At 37.3% G+C, this 18,978-nt stretch overlaps 1 protein-coding gene across 3 annotated transcripts in view; it reads left to right on the top strand.

Moving 5' to 3' along the window:
- DPP10 (dipeptidyl peptidase like 10) overlaps positions 1-18,978 on the top strand; it is a 410,129-nt gene that overhangs the window by 336,393 nt on the left and 54,758 nt on the right. For all 3 annotated transcript variants that reach the window (XM_056496455.1, XM_056496456.1, XM_056496454.1), the window contains exons 6-7: positions 15,705-15,757; positions 15,857-15,938. In XM_056496455.1, the coding sequence (XP_056352430.1) occupies positions 15,705-15,757; positions 15,857-15,938 (135 nt within the window). The remainder of the gene's footprint in view (positions 1-15,704; positions 15,758-15,856; positions 15,939-18,978) is intronic.

Raw genomic sequence — 18,978 nt, 5'->3', positions numbered from 1 at the left:
ATTTTTTTTATATCTCAAAAATTTTTAAAATTAAGTTGCACATGAGAAGTCCACTCAAGAATGTCAAGTTTCAGTTTTTGGTGTTTTTTTTTTTTAAAAAGGGTGTTTTGGCAGTTTACACACAGCAATTTGATACTCAGAATAAATTGCATGCTCATTTAATTAGAAATGGAATAATTTGTCAGTGTTAGAAAGTGAAAGTTAACTTGCTGCTAAGACACTGTGCACAGAGCAGTCTACTCTCAAACCACTTTATTTCCTGCAGTGTATTTATGGAATCCAGCACACCTCTTTGCTGTGTGATGGATACCCTGGAGAAGGTTGTTAAAGGACTCAATGTGCCATTATCAGCCTGGAGCAGAGCAGACAGCCTTGCTGCACAAAGCACTGCAGTGTCTGTCTCATCCTTGTGCTGCAGAGCTGCTGTCACTCCTGTGTGGCTGCTCCAGAGGTTCTGTGCTGGGATCAGCTGCACTGGAAGGCCAGGGAATTTCAGTGTTGCATGCTACAGCTCTTGATGGCTGGTGGAGATTCAGTCAGCCAGGAGCTGGGCCAGAAATGCAAATGGAGCTTTAGAAGGGGATATTCCTGCTTGGGAATAATGGAAAATTTAAGGGTAGAAGTAGTGATAGGATCCCAGGTCTGAGTCCACCAGAGTTGATGTAGAGAGCAGTCCTCTGTGAGAAGCTCCATAATGGGGATGGATGATGAGAGTTAAAATTTCTTCAACCAAAGCAGATCATTAGCTGCCTGATTAACTTTACTTCTGAAGTACTGATAGAGAAGTGTCTGCTCAGAGAAAGAGCTCAGTAGCATTTAGTTACATGTGCCTTAGCTGTCAGGTACCACTGACCTAATTGGAACAAAAAAAAAAAAAAATAAAAAAAAGAAAAAGAAAAAAGTATGAGAAAAAAGAAGTGATATCTAATAAGTTTTTAATAGACCCTTATAAATTCCTAACCCACTAAATGAATATGCAATTAATCATATAGCTTGCACCCACCTATAGACCAGGTCTGGATGTGTCCTGTATTACCTTGGTGGTGCTGTGCTTGTGGGTGCCTTGCTCTTACTCATCATCATTCTTAATATGAAAAAGTGAAAAGAATGATCAGCTTTTGAACAACTGCTAACTTTTAGGGTCACATTTAATGTCATTCCCAAGGCACTTGCCTGTAATCCATATATGTCTGTGTTCATTTAATATGAACTGGAATGGTGCAAAGTTAAGGTCATTCCACAAACCCTTATAAAACCTTTATTTGTTTAATGGAAACCTGCAGTCTAAATGAGTGAAATAGATGACTGAAATGGATCTTTTTTTGTTTGTGAGGATATCTGTGCTCTGTACCACTGAGCACCACTAAATTTTTTGTTCCTTCCTCAAGATCGGGATCTTCCCTGACTCAATTCAGTGTTGAACCAGTTACAGCACACAGTCTTGGGCACATAAAATAATGCAGACTACACTTGAACCCTCTGAGAGGGTGGATTTACTGTGAATCCTATCCCTCCTCAACATCTACAAAGCTTTGCTGCTTGCATAATCTAACACAGGGTTCTTATCCTTGGAAGAATCCTGGACCAACATACATGATTCGCTGTATTTTTTTTTAATCTCAGCTTCCTTATTGAATTTATGGTTCTTACAAGTAAAATTTAATTAAAGGGTGTTGAGTAAGAGTCATTCAAACTACAGCACAGGAACAGAAATTCTGTAACGATTTTGCTAAATTGGTGATAAATTTCTGTAAGGGAAGTGGAGCTTTCAGGGAATTTGGTGGTCAGTATACAGATCAAAGGGCTGTTCTCTCTCTTGAAAATGTGACCTATTGTGCATCTCTGATGACAAATAAACCACATTAAAAAAACCACAAAAAACAAATAAACAACAAAAAGCAAAAGACAAAAACATTTTAAAAGGGGATTTAGATGTTCAGAATGGACATAGTGCAGTAGTGAGCAGAGGTTAGAAATCATTACAGCAACTGAGAATCTGGCCAGTGGATTATAATCAAATAGCCACTGCTTAGTTAAAAATCTAAGCAGTTCAATTTGATTCAAGTCAATATTATTTTTAAAAGAACACAAATGTGAATTTGACTAGGTAGCTCCTCATATTAAAGGTGCTTAAACAATTTTATAACTCCCACTTACTTAAATTAAAAAAATAATTGATCTGTTTTTACTCATTATGTACATAATCATTTGAGATTTAATCATTTAATTCTGCACATTGAATTACAAAGAAGATGAATTAAATATCAAATGGGTGTTATATAATGGGATTTGCTCCACTTGAGTATGTGAGAAGAATATAAGCACTTTATATCAGGTGTTTGATGTAAAATCTCTTCAGTTTCATTGTTTTGGTTAGAATGGCTTTAGTGCACATGGAAAGGGTAATGATAACAATTTCTGTGGTTTTATGTGTCCCACTTTTAGAGATATTTGAATGTCTAAAAATCAGGACCAGAGATGGACCTTAAGAATTGTGCTGGATCTGTGCATCCCACTGACTTTTCAGTATCTCATTGACTTCATCTGACACCCAAATGCATCCATCCTTAGAAAGTTTAGGATTCTATTCCCCACATATGCTTTTCTAGAGAAAGCACTAAAATTATGTCAAATATGGCCACAAGACATCCTTGGTGTTATTGTTGTTCCTGCAAGAGAGCTACAGCCTGGAATAATCTCTTGAATTTGTACACTCATGGGCTGTTGACTACTGAGCTCATCTTCATGAACAAAGAACTCTGTAGGGTTTCATAGTGCAAATAACTGAAAATCTGCAGTTTGATCTTTGCTTAAATATATATATATATATATATATATATATATATATATATATCAAATTAATAGCTGTGCATATATAAATTGACTACCTAGTTATTTCTAGATACAAATCACACAATAATGAACTAAACTAATTTTACAGAGATCAATAAAAATATTTTCATCATAGATGTAGTTTCCTAGCCACCACTTTTCAGATACATCCACATAAAAGGTGGAGTGGTCAACAGGATTAGGCAGTAATCTGTTTTTATCAATACCTGAGTTTTCCTAATAGATGATTCCTTCTGTCAAGAGTATTTTCCTTTCACAAAGGCAGAGCCTTTTTTTAAAAACAGTTTTATTTACTGGGGCAGATTTTCTCAAAAGAAAAATGTCCTTCTGAAGGTCACATTCATAGTCATGTTCAACTCAGTAGGTACAATTATAAATATATTGGAAATAAAGCCCACTGACCAGAAAAAGCATTGCAAAATGAATGTTCTGTATAATAAATCATAGAAAGATCTGGTTTGTTTATCTAACTTTTTTTTGTATTTCCCTGAAATCACTATCTTTCTCTTCCTCACATTTTTTTTTAATCACAATAATAGCTGAGAAAATGTGCAAGTGATCTGTCAGAGGGGTTTGAAAATTGACTTGTAGCCCACACAGTGGTCTGAGTCCTTAACTTGATGTAGTGAAGCTGGAACAGTTTTGCCATTCTTAAATAAGAACTAATATCTGATTCAACTCAACAAGTGGTTGATATGTCCTATGGCAATCTATTACGTACAATCAGAGCACAAAATAGCTCTCTGGGAAATATTCAACATCAAGAACAAAAGGAGCAGTTAATTATTTTTAAAATAGAACAAATGTTTTGTAAGAACGTTCTACAAATTAGAAGGATGAACATAGAGTCTAAAAAAACTTAAATGGAAAGAACCTCCCCAACCACCTCCACTCTATGAGTCACTTCCCCCTAGAAAACAGAAATAAGGCAGTGAAGCATCAAGCCTTCATCACTGGAATCTGGAATTGCTGCTTCTCAATGAACAAGCCTGTGGAAGCCTGTGCCTTTCTATCAACATAAAATTACTTAGCCTGAAGCGAAAGGGTCAGCCTGACCCAGGTCATTGCTTCAAAAATGCTGAGGCAGAGTTTTCATTCACTTGAAACACCACTGTACAGAATAATTGAATTGAATCCACCATGCAAGTGGATATCAATGGGGATGGTTGGCACTGTTTGACTCTTAAAAAGTAAAATATTAATCCAGTGGCTGAAAACTTTATCCCAGAGGAAATGTCCAAAGAAATGTCCAAAACACACATGGTGTGTGTTTTTCAGATATTTTAACTGTCCTGTCTCACAGCCCACTGATGGCAGGGGTAATCTCCCATCTGCAGTATGCATGAGGAAACCATCCCATCTTTCTCACAGGAGGGGCACTAGCCCCATTCCTGGCTCCTTGACCATAAAAAAAGTTCTCTGACTGCCTCTGATGAGGCTGACAGGACAGTCAGGGAAGCAGATAAATCTGCTGGTGTTGGCATTTCTCAACAGTGCTGAAAGGAGTGTTGGATAAGTGAATTTCTGTAAATTAGAGTTAGCAGTTACTTTGGAACAGATAGAATGAAAGACAGATCTTTTAAAATACAGACATAGAGTTGAAATACCTTGAAGTAGATGGCAAAGACTAGACCTTTTTGTAACTGTCCCAGAGAAATGTTTTAAGCTGTCTTTGTTGCACATCACTCTTTAAACCAAGCTTCCATCTCAGGCTATGAGGAGCACTGATAGTGTGACAGACCTAACAGATCAAATGGTTGAGTCCACTTTTTAGAGAAATATTAAGATGTGCCCCTTTGTTATCCAATTTTTGTGGTCTTTTTAAGTAAGGACAAGTCTTTTTGGGTATTTGAGCATGAAAGGTTTAGCCTGGGGTCTTAGGCAATAAATTAATGTTCCAGTGAAGGCAGTCAACCACCTGCACAAATTTAGCCTTTATAATTCTATTTATTGTCTGCAAATATAGCACCAGATTAGATGTTTCCTGGAGAGATGAGTTTGGTGTGAGGTATTCATCACTTTGTTACAGCTTCTTTGAGATCACCATGAAGTACTCCCTTGTGCTAAATGAATAGCTCTCTTATCATGACCTTTTAATCACTTCATCATGAAGAGGTCTTTTACTTGCTACAGGAGTCTACTTCATGACACCAGCATCAAAGGGACTGTAATGTCATAAAATGGCCACAGCAGAGCCCAGCACAGAAATATGGCACAATACAGAAAATTAGTGAGGGTAGACCTAGCTGGCTGCAGCAGCACCATGGCTTGCTAATGGGAAGTGCTGGAGAGGATGACTGGCTGTGAGCTCCATTGTTGGAGACTGCACCTGGAGGTGATATTTTGCTCAGTTTTGTAACAGGGTAGTGGAACAGAAGGGGAACAGTGTAAGCCTGTTAGCAGGGCCAGCAGCACCAAAGAAATCATGGAGATGTGGGAGATGAATAGGGCATGACCAAAAAAGAAGTTTAAAGATGAAATTTAGCTGTAGTGGTACTTGCTGAACTTACTCCTATGGAAATTATTTTCTTTTCATGCTGTATTTAAAACATGAAGTTAGTGGAGTTCACACTGCAGTGCAGAACTGATGTAAGAAGGGGAGAAATCCAAATTGCAGTATTCAAATTATTTGAAGAGTTTAAACAGGGTTTCTAGAGCATATCTTGGAGGGATGGAGTCCTGGCCATGTTGGTTGCCTGCAATCATAAATGTTTGATTGCAGTACAAGAGCACTTCAAACATGGATTTCAAAAGTATTTGTGAAAGCTGTTCATAGCTCAACCTACAGGCAGATAAACGCTCAGAGAGAAGCAGTCATTTTCTCATAAAAACCCTATAAAAGGCTGAATAAGGAATTTATTGCTATTAAAAACCCTGCCAGTAGCATACAAAGATTCCCTGGACTCTCCAACACCCAGAGTCACCATTGAAGGTGTATGGATGTCACAGTGGGACCGGGAGAGAGGATGACTCATGATGAGAAACACCCACTGCCTTCCTGCTGCACAGAGAGCAATTAATGATGGTGGTAATGAAGGCAGTGGAAGGCCTTGTTCATGTGCAGGTACTGAACTGTCCCATTGCTCAGAAAGCAGCTCTCCATTCATGTCTTCAGCCCTCCAGAGGAGGAGGGCTCTAGGTGCAGTCTATTCATTCATCATTCCCTGTGAATTCCAGCCATGCCCACACACTGCAGCTCTGCTGCCTGCTCTCCTTTGATCTGACCCTCTTCAGTTCCAGCCCTTTAAGGGTCTCAGCTCTGTTTTGTTCTGGACTTGTTCTTTCTTTTATTATTTCTCTTTTTTCCCATCCTGATATTTTTAGCCCTTTCTTTGTGTCTTCCTTCTTTCATCTTGCACGCTTGCTGGTTTAGCCATCTGCTTCCCTCAGCCCATTTTCCATTTTCCCTTTGCATTTCTTCAGACCCACAGGCCATTTATCTCATTGCTTCTCCTTTCTGCAGCTCCATGGGGTCTTTTCATCTCCTCCTGCAATTTGTAAGCAAACAGCAGATGAGCATCCACTATCTGCTTCCTGCCTGAGTGAGTCAGATTGTCTGGAGAAGAAAAAGACAGATTGAGACTATGGTCTAAACTTCAAAATTGACTCATCACATGCTTTGCTTTCCTTTTGTATCCTCATCATTTCAGGGCACCTTCAGTTCTGTTTAGTTTTGTGCTCAGAACCTGGACATTTCATTTATATGGAATGTTAATTTAGAAAATATTTTCTCAGTTTTTTAACCCCTTTTTTTTTTGTTTTGCATCATTTTCAAATGAGTCAGTTTATGCATATATTTGTAAATTTCAGAACATGTAGAAGTGTGTCTTTTCAAAACAAGGTGGTGTTTTTTTCTGCATTTCACAATACTGTCTTTAGCAATCTGTTTCAATAAATACAATATGTGACTCACCATGGAAAAACTGAAAATAAAACCAAGTCTTGATTTGATTCTTTCTTCCACAATATCTTAAAGAGCAATTAAAACATGTCAGAACATTCTGGGAAGACTTGATGCAGCTTTGTCTTTAAGAATCAGCGTTTGAAAATATATTTTGTTTCCAGTTAACAATTTTCAGCATGTGTGGAGGCACTCAGTCCAGATTCTCTAGAGATGATGCCTTTTGTGTGAGATATGAGTAATCCATAGGACCCTGTGAAGAGATCAGACTGTCTAAAGTGTCAGGCATACTAATGTACTTAAATGCATATTTTTCTAAGACAGATTTGGATTCTCAGCTGCATTGACCAGAGGCAAGCACCCTGACCAGTCTCATATTTCCATGGAGATAAAGTTCTGATTGTGCTGCCAGAATTTATAGTGCCACGCACTTGTCCAGATCAAAATACACATGCACACTCTAAAGTTCAGGAAAAGAGAAGTTTCTATAAATCCCCAAATACTCATAAAGTCCAGATTTTGATCACATTGAATATGAGTGTGAGCACATGCTTGAAAAGGATGTGAACATACCTGTGTATCAATAAAAAAAAAAAAAAAAAAAAAAAAGCATGTGTTATGCTTGAGGCCTGAGATTCACCAGTTTGACTGTCATGTAACAATGATTTCAGTGCAGGCATTCCTGGTTTTCAATGTTGCAGGTGAATAAGCCAGAAAAAAAAATATATAAGTTTTTGTCATAAGTCATCTCATACAAGACTCAAGAAACATATTTTTACGTGATAGTGTAACTAATAGAATTTCAAATGACAGTGATGTGTGAGGCTTTCAGAAGTGGCAATGCAGAACATTCTTTCTTGAATAATTCACTCATCTGAAGTTATTATATATTCAAAACTGATTGAGTTGCATATCCAAATGATGGTCTATCAGCTGTTGATGTAGGAGAAGAAAAAGAAGTTTCTGCATTTATTCTGAACTGTGGTTTGTATCACATTACTCTTGGTTATATGAACCGAGTTTAATTGATTCTGATTTAATTTACATTCTGCAGTGGATGTCTTTTTCTCGAGATAATTAATCTTATTGAAATATTCTATGTGAACAGTTGAGGCTCTAACAGATTTTCTAGAGGTGCTTTTTTGTTTAGGCTTCCTTGACAGCCTTTTTTCTTACAGATAAATTACATGTCTCAAAATGTCTCGCCTTTATATTTATTTTGGTTTGGCAGCATATAGTTGTTATGGCTGGCAATATTTCATACCCCAAAGAATTAATGTTAACCATAAATTACTACCAATGATATGCAGTGGTTCTTATCAATCATCAGAAATAATCAATGCTGATTGAAACAAATAAATATGATGCTTTTCAAAGTTATAACTCTGTCATATAACTTCAGTGCTCAAATGCATCAAGCTCTATCTTAAATTAACTCTGCAATTACAAACAGTTTTCAGAAATCAGATATTTCACCAAAAGGGCCAAAATTATGCAAGACTATAAAGATTTAGACATCAACAGTGGCAAAATTTACCTCTATTTATTTTTTTGTTTGTTTCCAGAATTGGGTAGAAATAATAGGATTTACAGATGGGTGGCAATTCATCATTTCAGTATTAAAGATTCTTCAGTTGATTGTTTCTAAGAGTTTGCTCTGAAACCAGTTGAAGAACATGTTGTGCCATACTATTTAAAATGAGAAGTCCCTGTTGCTCTCTCTATCCCAGATATAATCAATATGAAATCAGTCATTAACTCATGGGGCTTAACTTACTGAGTTAACACCAGGGAAATACCAGTTAAATACTGGAGCTCCAGGAGTAAAAGTGCCACCTCACTGGTGCATGGTGTGCAGCAGTTCTGGTGTGCATCCCAGAGAGAGCTGAGCTTTGGTGTCAGTGCAGAGTCTGAGGTCTCACTGTGTTTCTTGCCCTGGCATGAAATCAGCAGAATTCCACTTTTAATCAGTATTAATATATGAATGTGCAGAGGCCATCACTTATTGGTATAGAATGTGGTTTTTCAAGCTCTTCATTAGCAGCATAGGTGTTGTCCAGTGGTTTCATGTCCCTCTGTGGCTCAGAATTCAATGCTGCAGATCTCTCTTCATTTCTCACACACCCAAGGAACCAATTACATGAAACCCAACCATGGCTGTGCCATATTTAGTTGTTCAGTCCCATTTAGCAGCAGTTCCTATGCTGGAGGACACAGGGAGTCAGACTGGAAAGGCAAAAGGGGAACATTTGAGGTGAATGACAACAGATTTTAGAGAAATATGGATTTCACCATAATGTTATTGATACCATTAACATTATTAATTTATTTAGCACATAGATTGCAAAATAGATGGAAGTTTCATCCAGCAGCTGTGCTTTGCCTTTGGCAGTAGTCATGCTGCTCCTAATTTAATCTTATTAACTCCCTCACAGGTTTTACTGACGGGGTACTGAACATCTTGCAATACAAAGATAAGAAAGGAATCTGTCTTTTTTATTGTTTTGTGATCAGCACATTAGATACTGATTCCATTCTCTTAGCACTGCAGTCCCAGTCTGAAAGCTCATAAAAAGGAAATGAGGAATAGGAGCTGGTTGTGTGAATGTTAATCTGGTTTTCTGGAGAGCAAGAGGTTGCTGCTTGGAATCCTGATGGCATAAAGCAGAGACTGCCCCCTCCTACTGTAACTCATTTGCTTTCAGCAGACTTTCCACAGTGGAGGGAGTTCAGCCACAAATAATCTGGTGTTCTCCAAACGTGTGCCAGTTTGTACCTGACATTAAAGGCCTGCTGGAAGCTTTTTCTCATTTTCATTGCTGGGAATCTGAATTACACCAGTGTTCTCTGAGCAAAATTGTTAGTAAAATATCACTAACTGCAGGGAAAATAATTTCAATAATTATTTTCATAATTTTTATAGATAATATACAGAGTTTTTGTATTTTTTATTATAATTTATATAGGCTGTGGTTTTTGTATGGGGATTGAACTTGAATATATGTTAACTTGCTGAAAATATATAATACAGTTATTTTTTTCTGACCACAAACACACTGTATTTATATCAGTAATGCCTTCAAAAATCTCCATAACCATCCTGTGCCTTATTATATCCCCTCATACTCTCTCCACTCTGCATCTGGTCCTTGCTCATTACTTGTAGCTCATGGCATGTTCTGGATAGTCCATTTTTCTTCCAAAGTATTTCTATCCTAAAGGAAAAATAGGAAGCAATATATGTTTACATTTCTTTTTCTAAACTGTATTTTTGAGCCTTTAGTGGAGATTTCTTAAAGATTTGGAATTCTGAATGAGATTCTGTTTGTCATTGTGTGTGGCACCTCATTGCATGAACAGCACATGAATGATGAGTTACTTTTTGCTTGGCCTTCTAATCACTTTACCCCAACAAAGGCTTTTTGGTTCAGTTTTCAGCATAAGTAGATTTTTCAGTAATTCTTCAAGTGCTTAATTCAACTGTAGAAAAGAGGATAAAGGCAGAATCCTACTTGTGTTTTCACACTGTGCATGGCAGCCAGGAGCTCCTGTGGCTGGCACCCACTGGGAAACGTGCCAGACCATTTTACCAATGTGTTATGACAGATCTTCAAAAGTCAGAATGTCCACAGATGAATGGAGAAGTGAGTGTCCTTGGCAAGATGTATTCCTGTTTATTTCCCTGCTTCACTGTGTCCTGTCCCTGATTTCTGGGTTCACATTCATTTTGTGATATTCACTCTAATGCAGGTTATTAATTAGGAAGGATCACTTTTAGTTTTAGGAAGTCCTTTTTTTTCAGCTGGGCTTAGGAATATTTTTTTCTCCCTAATGTTGTTGTTATAGATGTGGTGGCCTGAAAAGATGAGACAAGATTTGTGGGAAGAGGTAATATCTTTTATTAGGCCAAGTGATGTAGCTGGAAAAAAATAGAAAAGCTTTCAGGCACAGAAAACCTTTTCCAGGTCAGGTTCTCTCACAGCTTTGAACTGCCTAATAATTGACTTGTGCCTGTGAAGCAATAAAAGCAGTTTTTTGATCTTTCTCTTTTTATGGGTAATACTGTTTGGGAGGCATCCATATATTGCATGAGTTAAAACTTTACTCAGCTAAGGTTGATTATTCTGTGTCCAAATCTGATTAAATTCTTTAACTCATAGAACAAGAATATAGTCATTTTTCATTCAGACTAGTAGTCTCTTAAAATACTAGATTTTGTTTTTAATGGAATCAGAAGTGTAAATTAACCCATAAAAGATCTGATACTTCACTGGTGAATCAGAGAGATCTGCATGGTTTTGAACCTTGTCTGACAGACTGCCTCTCTTTCCAAATTAGGATATGTGTTTGGAGATAAGTAGGATGGGAATGATGGCAAACACTGCAATTAATCAATGAGTCTCTGCTGGTTTTTTTTTTTGCTAATGGGAAGGGCATGGCTTTTAAATAATATGTTCTATTTGCTGTGTACAATACAAAAGGATGGATATCAATGTTGTGTGCAAGACATGGGCACCATTTGGCTGTTAAGCTTTGGAATAACTGAAGTACTACTGCAGGTGCTGAAATTTCCAATGTATTTGGTATACTCTCACCTTTTATAGTTCTTGCTCAGCCTGAGTGCTTTTATGCCCTGTGAGATGTCTTATTGGAGCCTGAAAGGGGAATTTACAGAGTGTAGCAGCACAGAGAACTGCAGAAATGAATTCAGATTTCAGGTGTCTGTTTGGGGAAAACAACATACAGGACAGTCAGTGCACTACCTTGCAAATAGCCATGCCAGCAAGAAGGCATCATTATTGCTCCAAATAAATAACACATGAAAGAATGTAATTGGTTTATAATGCAGGAAATGGATAAAGGATGCATCAAGGTGTTTGGCATGCCCAAGCTTTTTGGGATTATAGCACTGCCAGGTTCTAATGTCATCAGCTCTCTTCCATTTCCCTGGAGCTGAGAGCTCTCATCACATTGTAAAAATACTGCTGCTGAGGTTTTCTTGGCAGCTTTTTAGCAAAAACACTATTCTGCTGAGAAACGTTTTCCAGATTACCCAGGGACAGTGAACTGGATCTTTTCTGGAACATATTGCAGAATTAGTGGAGTGTGTTTGGCAGAGTGTATAAGGCACTGTTTTCTTGCATCTTGTTGGGCTATGCATTGAGTTTCATGGAATTATTTAGTTTTTAGAAACCACAGAAAGAAAAAATAATTCCTTGAAAGGTAGAGAAAAAAGGACACATGAAACTCCAGAACTCAGTTTTTGAAAGAATCACACCTTCACCTAAATGTGCCATCTAAAAGTTCAGATCATGATTGATAAGTGTGTTTTTTATTGTTGGCTGTTAGCTGAGTAATAGATTGTTATTTCAATACATTTTGACTGGAGCAATTTGTCTTGAAATACTTTTTGTCACCTTTTTCTTTTAGGTCCTTTGTAATGGAGTTCTGTAATTTCATTTTTTTCATACACTAATGCAACTAACTTTTTCAGTGTTGAGCAGCACCAGATGAAAGCTTGTCATCACTTTATAAACTGATAAAAGAATGAATTCAGAAGAAATATTTAATATGCAATGGTTGTTACTGACTGCATTCTGTAGCAGAAGAAAAATTAAATAAATTGTACTGAGGGGGAGGTATACTGTCTGTCTGATTTTAAAAGCCATTTTCACAGTTCTTAACATTGCAGGGAACATTTTCCAGCTTATCATAATAGAAGCAGGCAAGTTATTTACTTGCCAGAAAGGCCTGAACCCTGGCAATCATTCATGCCACTTCTGAAGTTCAGGCTCCTCACAGTGCCCAACCTTAACTTGTATAATTATTTTAATAAATTATGCCAGGCCATTTTCCTCTTTTCGTTTTCCTCAGCTGATATGACACTGCAGAAATTGCTTTAATGCATTTAATATTTTAAAAGGCTTTTCTCTCCTACATTGCTTTTCTTCTTAGAGATGTTTTGTGTGTGCATAATCATTAACTGATTCTCTCTGTATGTGGAAAATGAGCATTTTTCACTACAACCAAACCCTTTTCCTCAGTTAAAATCTCTCCTTTTGTCAATTGGAGCAATTCAATGTCCATGTTTAAATATTAGTCTTCATTCAGACTTTTGATAGCACCTTGGTTAGAAGTCATGATGTACAAGAAATGTCTGAAAAAGTCATGGAGTACACAAAATGTCTGAAAACATTTTGGAATAGGACTGGTTGCACTTTGGGTTTGACTGTTGTACACAGTAGCCAGCCTTCACTGTAAATACACTCCAAAAGGGGTCGGTGCTGCCTGAGCTTTAGTCTGGTTATTTGTATAAATCACCTTTGGTTTTTTTTTTCTGCTTAGTGCACATCCTCCAACACAGGAGTTGCAGGACACAATTCCCCAAACCTCTTCCACAGAAAGCACAGCTGGTGGCTGTGGGGGAGGTTTGATCCAGGTGCTTCAGGGTTGCTGGTTCTCCTCCCTGTGGTGCCAGATGTTGTGTGATGATGTTAGAGAAGAGCTGTGCAAGAGCAAAACAAACAGGTTAAGCCTTTGTACAAAACTACAAGAGCTTCCTAAGCACTTTCTATAAGAGCCAGGCTAGAAAAATACAGATTTTCAACATCTTTTTTATTGATGTCATTTTGATAGTGATTGTGTTTCAGTGTGTGGCTGTTGCAAGAAAGATGAATTAGGAACTTTTTCACTTCTAATTTATACATGGTGTTCGTGTTAAGAACTAAAACTAATATGAGTAAGCTGAGAAAAATGTCAGCATCTTGTCTGAAAGTGACTTCAGTGTAGTGCTGGTCTCCACTAGAAGTGTAGCACTTTCAACTTTTTTCAACAGATATTAATGTTTCTGCATAAATGTTTAGACAGAAATGTTACACAAGGCAGGAGCAGAGTTTCCACATGATGTATGAAGTGTTGTTCTTGTTGTTACAGTATATTTTCTGTTTAAGCTGTCAGAATGACTTATTAGTTTAGCATTTCTTGTTGAAATATATTCTGTCTAATAATTTACTTTAAAAATATTTCTATTTAAAATATCTATCAACCCTCCACACATTATCTTTGTTACAATTTTCCCTTTTCCCACAAGGGCAAGAGACCCATTTCTCTTCTTTGTGACTGGCCTTTAAAAGCTGTTGGCAAGTGCCTGTCTGGGTAACCTCTGGCAGTGCTTGCCCTGTGCAGAAACCACCATGATTTAACCAATTCTCTGTTTCAGTCACACTTCTCAGAAGAAGCTGATACCTTGAATGACAAAACAGTTTATCTTAAGCTGTAATATAAAAAAGTTTGGGGCATGCTTATTAATATATGCATGATTCTTACTGAAGCAACAGATCTGACATTAAACACCATAGACTTGGAAAATGGAAATTATTTTTGTCTCAAAGAGAAATTTCATTGAAGGGATATTCAGCTGTTGCACAAAGTAGAGTTACTAATCTTAGAGACCTTTGTAGGATTCTTGCTGCATCAGCCAGCAAAGATTTAGGGCATGCTAAATTCTTGGCATATGCTGGCAGGGATGCAATAATGAGAAGGGAGTCACTGGAGGATGTTTCAGATGGCTCTGTCATTGACTGGCCTCCAGACAAAATAACCCCTGGAACCCTCTTGTGTTCCACAGTGACAAATTCCAGCAGCTCTGTCCATGTGGGATTCCCCTTTGCCTGTTCTCTTTGAAGGAGACACTGGAAAGTTCCCAGAGCAGAAAATACAGGCTGAAGAGTTCCCAGCACGTGTATCCATGTCAAGGTTTTGGCTTTGCAGCTGTACCTGCCCTCTCTAACCGGGATTAACCTGTCCAGAAATAAATCCTTCATGTGCCAAGCAGAGATGCTGTAACTCTAGACATGAAGCTGCAGTAAGCCTAGTGGATTTAATCTAATGGTTTTTTTCTGACAAAAGTTTACATTAAAAAGATTTTTTTCTTAGTTCAGTAATAAATAGTGGCAAATATATTTCATATTCCAAGATCATGAAGTAATTTCAAATCATATTAAAACTAATATGATGTAATTATGAGACTTTAATGATACAAGATGTGGAGGCAAAAAATGAGCTAGGTAAAAACCAATCACTCGAGCCTGGAAGAGAGTGAAATGTCTGTTACTCACATCTGTGTACACACTAATGTTTGACTAGAGAATGTGTTATAGTTTGCTTGGATTTGAGCCCTTTGGTCTGGTGGTCCATCACACTGTAAGTGCTCTTCTGTTCCTGTCAGAGAATCCTACAGGTTTGGAATCCAGAAGTCACTGGTAACTTGCTGTTGAATGAGGAAGGTTTACTGAAAATAAATAGTTCTTTGTTTTACACAAAATGACAAAAGGCCTTCAGCAGACTTTTCCTGAAAAACAAAGGAAGTCAGCCAAAATCAGACCAAAGCAAACAGAGCCCTACTCAGTACAGGATTTTTCTGTTCTGTGAGCCAGACCTGGGAGGTCCTTCAGGCTGTTCATAGCAGGTGGTCAGAAAAATACCATATGACCCTGTATTGGTCTGCATTTCAAGTAGAATAACTGTGATGCCTGTGCATCAGTTTTGACTCAGCTTGATTAAAAGAAAAAAAAAATGTTATTTTTTCTACCTAATGTATATTCTCAGTGGGTTTTTTGGTTTTGGGGTTTTTTTGGAGGGGAGGTTGTTTTTATTGTTTATTTTTTTTTAAACAGGAATGAAGATTTTTCTAATTGGAACATTTTCTGTGCAGTTGTACTGTTACAGTGTCTGGTTAAATTACCAGGTGTTAATGTGTGTCCTTCCTACAGCTTTAAAAACCTGGTTCAGGTCTATTGGTTATAATTAATTCAGTAAAACATTATTTAAGTGATAAAGGTATCTGTGTTTACAGGGGTTGAAAGACTGACTGCTTTCATGGTGGGCTGTATTTAATTATTTAATCCTGTATTTTGTCTTGTAATTCTTTACTTTTTTTTTTTTTTAACAGGTTTTTCATTATTCTTATACAGCTTCATATGTGATTTATAACATACACACGAGGTAAGTCACATTGTTTTCTCCACACTGTGTCATTGTCAGTGGCTCTGTGCATGAGGTGATGCCAGTGTGCTCAAGTAAAAATGTTTCCCTTTTTTCAAGGGAAGTTTGGGAGTTAAACCCTCCAGAAGTAGAGGATTCAGTTTTGCAGTATGCAGCCTGGGGTGTCCATGGACAGCAACTGGTAAGCACAGTCATGAAAAATGTATGGACTCCAGACTGAGGTAAAAACAGAACTGAGAGCCTTAAGATAACTTGTGTTCTGTATTTCTGCACTATGCTAGTAGGAGAGCTCTATGTGTTTGTTTATTTTTATTACTAATATGTTTTTCCAGGCTGACCCCCAATAAGCAAATGGTACAGTTGTTGAAAGAATCACATCTTTACTTAAATATGAACTAAAGTGATTCTCAGGATAAACATCTTCATAGCTACTGCTATGTGGGAAGGAAAGTTAAAGGTGAAAAGCAGTTTTCTTTTAAGTGCAATATCAATGAAAACAGTGGGCAAAAGCAAAAGCTTAGCATCCAAATGTGATGTGATGGACTCATGAAAAGTGATGTTTTCATTTCAGTATGAAAATTACTGCCAAGGTCAGCTCTGCTGCATTGAATTCATAATAATAAAATGAGATGCCATGTTTCATGTATAATTTTTTCCCAGAAATTCTACCATTTTTAATGAATATTAATCATCCATGGTCATCATAACCAATGCCAATATAAGAAGAAAAAAAAATTGATTTTAGAACAGCAGTGATTTTAAGCTGACCTGTGTTGGTAGTTGAAGGCAAGAGACTGATTACATCTTCAGTTCTGCATAAGAAATTCAGATAATCCTTGTTACAGTGTTCTAATAAGCTCATTAATGCCCCCAGGCATGATCCCAGGGCCTCCTTGCACATCCAGCTTGCTCATGCAGAGAGGCTGCAAGCTGAATGTCTAGAGAATATACCCTGTTGCTTTATATCATTCATCAAGATGATTGGAAAGTAAAAAATGTTTCTGGTTGGAATGTTTTGCATTAAGGAAGTGGAGGCAGGTGAGAAAAAGTAATTGGAACATGCTTGATATGTTTTAATAATTAAGCACATTAATTTATTAATAATGAGAGCATGGTGACAGGATTAGTGGTAATAAATACACAGGTTAGTTACCAGGCAGCAATATGTGGCAAACCATGTAGGTTGTAGTAGAAAGAAGAAGCATTTACAAAATTGAACAGATTTAAGAAATATTTTAATTAAACTGTATTAAATTGATTTGTCTGTGCTGGACCTCTCATCAGTAATCTAAAGTAGAACTAAAATTAAGTGCAGTGATTACTGTGAAAAGACATTTTTCTTTTCCTAAGGTGTTTCATAAGAACAGGGTCAGACTTACCAATCATAAGCCTCAGAAAAATAAATCAGAATAATGCTATCTTCATGTGTTTTGCTTAAAATTCTGAAAATATGCATGGATACTTTCAGATACAGGCACAGGCACTCCTATTGCATCTCAAAACTGCAAAAAAATGGGTGATCATTTTGGGTACAACCTTTATCATCCAAATTTGAAAACATTGGCATAATTCATACTTGAGCAAGGATAACATTACTCATCTTTGTTAATGTCCCTAGTAGAGTTAATGTCATGCTTTAAAAATATCTGCTCTGCTGTGGGTTTTATGGTGCCATATGGTCTGCAGAATTAGGAAATAATAACTTTGAACACAAAATCTTGTGTGCACTCTGAATGGCACCAGGATAGAGATACAGTCCACTGAAGGTGACTTTAGGAAGTGCCACTTACATGTCTTTTCCATGAAATAAGGAAATAATGATAATTCATGAGTAAAACAAGCAATGACATACCTACTCTAAATAAAATCAGCATGGTGTATTAACCTGGGTGATCTCCAAGAGCCATTCTTTAAAACTGAAGAGCAAGTGGAGAGCAATTGGAGAATAAATTAATTTTATATAAAAATTTTGATGTAGAAGGACCATGACACATGCTGTTTGCCATCACAGAGGTAGAGTGTGTGCAGCTCTCTAAAGTGAGGGGAAATATCCCCCTTCATTTGTGGTGCAGAAGTGAATAGCAATACTATAGCCAGGACTGGCAAAATTAGCACAAAATGCTAAACACAAGGCACAGGTATGTGTGACTGAGCCAAAGTTCCCAACTTTACACTATAACTATATGGAAAGTTCTGGATTAAATCCAAATTATAGGGGAATAACACATGGACTTGGATCAACTATTTTTGATAGTTAGGCTGTAATGCAAAACAAGAGTCCAGAGTTCTGCAGATCTACATAACTGTACAGGCTACATAGTTATCTTAAATTCTTCCAATGAGGAGGAATTGGCAAGATGTTCAAACAGATAATATAAGGATATGAAGGAAAAAAAACCAGGAAGGAAAATATGTATGAAACCACAAACTGCTCATTGCACAGATGGAATATGGCTGCAGTGAAATCAAGTATATGCAGTATTTTACATCCTTGTGGAAAGCATGCATCAGTCTGAGTTTACTGTTAGGGATAATTTCTGGGGCTGTCTAATGGGTCAGCATGCCCCATGTGGCTGGTGAGGAACAGAGTTAGTTTTATGTCAGATCCCAGGTGACTGACCCACAGTGCCATTGTTTTCAAGCTACCAGTGGTTGCAAGTTATTTCAGTTCCTTGCTATTTACCTAAAGTAGAGGGTTTTGTAATGATTAAGAGGAAAGCTCAGAGAAACATCTGCTGCTTGAGTCATGACATTTTGGTGGTGAAATTGAAAATGTTTGCCATTGGGGAGAAGAAACTTTAATCTAATGAATTAATGTATCTTAAGGTCACATAGCTCTTAAAATGAGAACTGCTTGCAAGGTCACACTCTTTAAAATGCTGCCTTTTAACTGTGTTAGAACTGTACCAGATCTAAAATACCATTTCTGTGTCATAGCATGTTCAGGAGCTGTTTATGTATTTGCCAAACATTACTCATGTTTGATTAAAATCCTGCAAGTCATTAGCTGATTATCTCTGTACCTCTCCTCCACAGAATCCATCACTGCAGCAGTGAGTAATTCCAGGAGAGACAAACCCAACTAGAGATCTCATTTGTTTCATCAATATTTTTCAGCCTCCAGTTTACTGATTAAAGACCTCATCCCATACCTGGTGGGAGGGCTTTACTGAGAAGAATGCTTTGGGGTTTTTAAGGGGCCTCTGTTGTTGAAATGCCCA

This window comes from Oenanthe melanoleuca, chromosome 7, assembly GCF_029582105.1.
Source record: "Oenanthe melanoleuca isolate GR-GAL-2019-014 chromosome 7, OMel1.0, whole genome shotgun sequence".
In the NCBI taxonomy this organism is placed as follows: Eukaryota; Metazoa; Chordata; class Aves; order Passeriformes; family Muscicapidae; genus Oenanthe; species Oenanthe melanoleuca.
Note: the sequence above shows the minus strand (reverse complement) of the source record. Positions and strands in the feature narration are given on the sequence as shown.